Source organism: Guillardia theta (assembly GCF_000315625.1).
Source record: "Guillardia theta CCMP2712 unplaced genomic scaffold GUITHscaffold_153, whole genome shotgun sequence".
NCBI classification, from domain to species: Eukaryota; class Cryptophyceae; order Pyrenomonadales; family Geminigeraceae; genus Guillardia; species Guillardia theta.
In genome coordinates, this window is record NW_005434521.1 from 103,661 (window position 1) to 107,446 (window position 3,786).

Genomic DNA, 3,786 nt, shown 5'->3' on the forward strand with positions numbered 1-3,786 from the left:
GAGAGAGAGAGAGAGGAGCGACAGTGAGGAAGGGAGGAGGGAGAAGATGAAGAGTGGAGGGAGATGGAGGGAGGAAGATGGAGGGAAAGAGAGAGACAGTGAGAGGAATGGAGAGTGATAGATAGAGTGGTAGAGAGCAAGATAGAGGCCAGATGGGGGAAACGACTGAGTGAGAAGGGAAAAGGTTCAGGTGAGCGGAGAGGGATAGGAGAGAAGCATGGAGCCTAGGAGAAGATATTGCAGAAATAGGAAAGGGACTTGTTGAAAGGATACCAGGTTGGACCATGTTGACTCCATGAAGTGTGACTCATTCTGAATTGTCAATGGCTCGCACTGTGGGAGGTCGTTCGATGTTTGACTTTGGTCCCAGCAACCATGACGAGAGAGTGAACGGAGTGGTCAAGAGCGCTTGAATTCTTGTATACAAGAGCTGGAAGGAGAATTTTTTTGGGATGAGGATAAGCGTTTTTCTTAAGGTTGCTTTGCTTGCACTGGTCTCTCCTTCCGTGGATGCGTTCGTAAGCACCTTCATCGCTCGCCGGGCGCTGTTGCCGTCCGCATGCCGAGCAAGATGCCACGCGCGGCGACTGAGTGTGTCGTCCTCCTTCGATCAGGGCGATAGCAAGAGCGGGGATGACTTGAAAGACGTCTTCTCTCACCCCAGCGCTGATCGACCGCACAAGGCACGGGAGGTGCTATCGAGGGACGCGGATGTCGGAGCGGACCTGTCTGACATGACCTCAGCGATCGAGCGTGCTCTGAAGCATGCAGACTTGGTGCTGCAGGAGACCTCTCATGCCGAGTGGATGCTGAGGGAGGCAGAGCAATCGAAGCAGAAGCAGTTCTTCCTGCAGGAGAAAGAAGCAGCCATGAAGCGGCTGCAAGGGGAAGGCAGCGACTACCCATCGTTCAACCCGTACATCCAGATGATGCAAGAGTGTGCCGCGAGCGCTTCCAAGGGCCTCGCAGGACGAGTGGAAGCCTTCCAGACGCTCAAGGACATGGAAGGCCTGGGGATCATTCCCAACCTCTCAACCTACAACGCGCTGATGAACGTGCTGGCAAAGGCTGCTGCGAGGGGGAAAGCGACCGTGAAGGATGGGCAGGAGGTGCTGAAGATGATCAAGACGCGAGGGTTCACCCCCAGTACCATCACCTACACCACGTTCCTGTCTCTGATGGCCAAGTCGGCAAGCTACGGCCACACGGTGCCTCTCGAAGATGGTTTGAACATCCTTGAGAAGATGAAGGAGCAGGAGCTCGGGATCGACGCGTTCGTGTTTGCCGCGTTGCTGTCACTGTGCACATATGCGCCCATCAAGGAGGGAGAGAGCAGGATTGAGAAGGGCAAGCAGATACTGGCGTTGATGAGGGAGATGGGGGTTAAGGAGGACATTGTGGTTTACAACGGTTTCCTCGCCATCTGCGCCAAGTGCAACGACGCGAAACTTGAGGACGGGATGGAGGTGCTTGAGAGCATGAGGGAGAACAAGATCAACCCAGACACCTACACGTTCGCCACTCTGTTCGACCTCTGCGCCAACATTATGCCAAGGAGGCGGGTGACCATGTCCGATGTACAGAAGATTGTGCAGCAGATGCAGTCCAACAGGGTGCCTCCTAGCACCACGTTGTACAACTCAATCCTCAAGGTGAGGAGCCGGAGGGGCCGACGGACTTGACTGACTGTGATGGGTCAGGTGTACGTCAAGGCAGCGAGAAGGAAGTGGATTAGCTCTCGTGAGACAGAGGATGTGATCAAGACGATGGAAAAGTTGGGTCTGAAGTTGGACAGGTAGTGTTGGTGATTGCGATTGCGATTGTGGTGCTGGTGGAGATTGAGATGATGGAGATGATGATGATCACGCCATGAAGATGTTATCCCACTCCACGACTCTATGTGATGATGATGATTGGATGTACCAAGTTGGAATAATTCGTCTGAAATGACTCTGCCGTCAAGGATCACTTATGGGACTTGGCTTGACATTCTTCGATATGCCGCTTTGAATGGGCTTGCAAAGCGAGGCGATGCCAAGAAAGTCATCGACAAGGTACGGGGGGAGGGGAGAAGAGGAGATGGTGGGGGAAGAGGAGGAGAGTGGGGCGAAGGGGAAAGGGAGGAGAAGGGGGAGACTGTGGAGGCAGAAGTTGATGGCTGCTGGAAGATGAGAGAAAGCGGGATGGCTCCGTCGAGCGAGATGTACCATCTTTGGTTGGACGTGATCCTCAAAGAGGCTACGAATGGAGCAGCGACTGTGCGAGACGGCATTGAAGTCGTCAAGTTCATGCAGAAAGTTGGGCAGGTGACTGATGAGTCGTTGATAGGCTGCTGCTTCTGCTGCTGTGCCGCTCACTCCTGCTCCTGCTGCTGCTCCTGCTGCTGCTCTTGTTCCTGCTGCTGCTCCTGGTCGCTCACCAGAGCTCGCAGATCCCTTCCTCTCGCGCATTCAATCGCCTCTTGAGCATCGGGGTGAAGGCAGCGAAGAACGGCAAGGATAGGATCGGTACTACCTGGCACTGCCCCCGTGCTCTCCTTACCCTCTCACCTCAAGATGCCGGGCTGGAGGTGCTGGAGCTGATGAAGACCGAAGAGATCCCCCTCTCGTCAGTCTCTCTTTCAACCTTCATCCAGATGGCAAAGGCTGAAGGCAGCCAGCGGGCCGTGAGCGAGGCCTGGAAGGTGACACTCCACCCCTCTTCTATCCTCTCTCCTGCTCCGTTTTTCCTCTATCCTCTTCGTTCGTTGGCCACCCTTGCAACACCCACCTTGTCCCCCCTCCCTTCCTCCCTCTCCAAGTCCCCCCTCTCTCTGCCTCACTCCGCGTCCCCTCCTCCCTCGCATCCCTCACGCTCACTCGCTTCCCAGCTTTTCATCGCCTCTCCACCGAGCATCAGGAACGAGCAAGTGTACACCGCTATGATGTCCACGTTAGTCAGGGCCAAACAGGTGCTTCCTCCTCTGCTGCCTTTCTCTACCAGTGATTTCCCCCTCCCTCCCTTCAGAGGCACACGGCAAGCTCGCTGCTGGACATGGCGAAGAAGGATGGGCTGAAACCCAACGTCTACATGATCAACTCAGCCATGGGGGCCTGCACCACTCCTGAAGACATCCTCAAGGTCCTTCTCCTCTCCTCCTCTCCCTCCCTCTCCCTTCCATTCTCTGCTCTCGCTTCCTCTCCCTGTGATTCTCTGTCCTCCCTTCCTCTCCCTTCCATTCTCTGCTCCCCTCTCCCCTTTGTCCGCATTCTCCTCTCTCCTCTCTCCTCGTGTCCAACCTGACGCTCTCTAACACCTGGCGCAGCTTTGGGAGGAGATGCAGGCGAGTGGCCTCGAGAAGGATGCCGTCACCAACAAGTACCTCAAGCTCGCGAGCAAGGGAAGAGCTCCCTTCTCTCAGCCGCTCGGTGATCCTCTCCTCCTCGTTTTCGTCCCTCTTGTGCCTCTCCTCGTCCCGTCATCGTCCTCTCCTCCTCCTCCTCGTCCTCTCCCCCCATGTTGTTCCCTCCTACACGCCCTTGTCAAGACCGGGGCTGACGAGGCTGGTTCAGCAGGGAGAAAGTTTGGGGGAAGACCGAAGGTTCAGAATCAGTCAGAGGAATGACGCCACACTCGTTCAGCCCCATCGACTTTTCTCGTTCTCCTGACATGACTCGACCTCTTCTATTCTTCATTCTTTTTCCTCACTAGTTTTGTTGAGATTACCACCAGCTCGAATGGTGACGAAAAAATAAATGTTCCCGGGACCCATGCTTCTTCTTAGCACCACATCGTCCTCGTCCTCCT

General features: G+C 55.3%; 1 protein-coding gene across 1 annotated transcript; it reads left to right on the top strand.

Moving 5' to 3' along the window:
* Nucleotides 1-452: 452 nt before the first annotated feature.
* On the top strand, nucleotides 453-3,604 carry GUITHDRAFT_147424 (hypothetical protein; the record flags this gene model as incomplete). The annotated part of the gene is made up of 9 exons (XM_005821095.1): nucleotides 453-1,652; nucleotides 1,701-1,795; nucleotides 1,964-2,054; nucleotides 2,169-2,306; nucleotides 2,480-2,683; nucleotides 2,870-2,950; nucleotides 3,007-3,120; nucleotides 3,305-3,407; nucleotides 3,552-3,604. 9 exons carry the CDS (start codon nucleotides 453-455, stop codon nucleotides 3,602-3,604), a joined length of 2,079 nt encoding a protein of 692 aa, XP_005821152.1.
* Nucleotides 3,605-3,786: the final 182 nt, after the last annotated feature.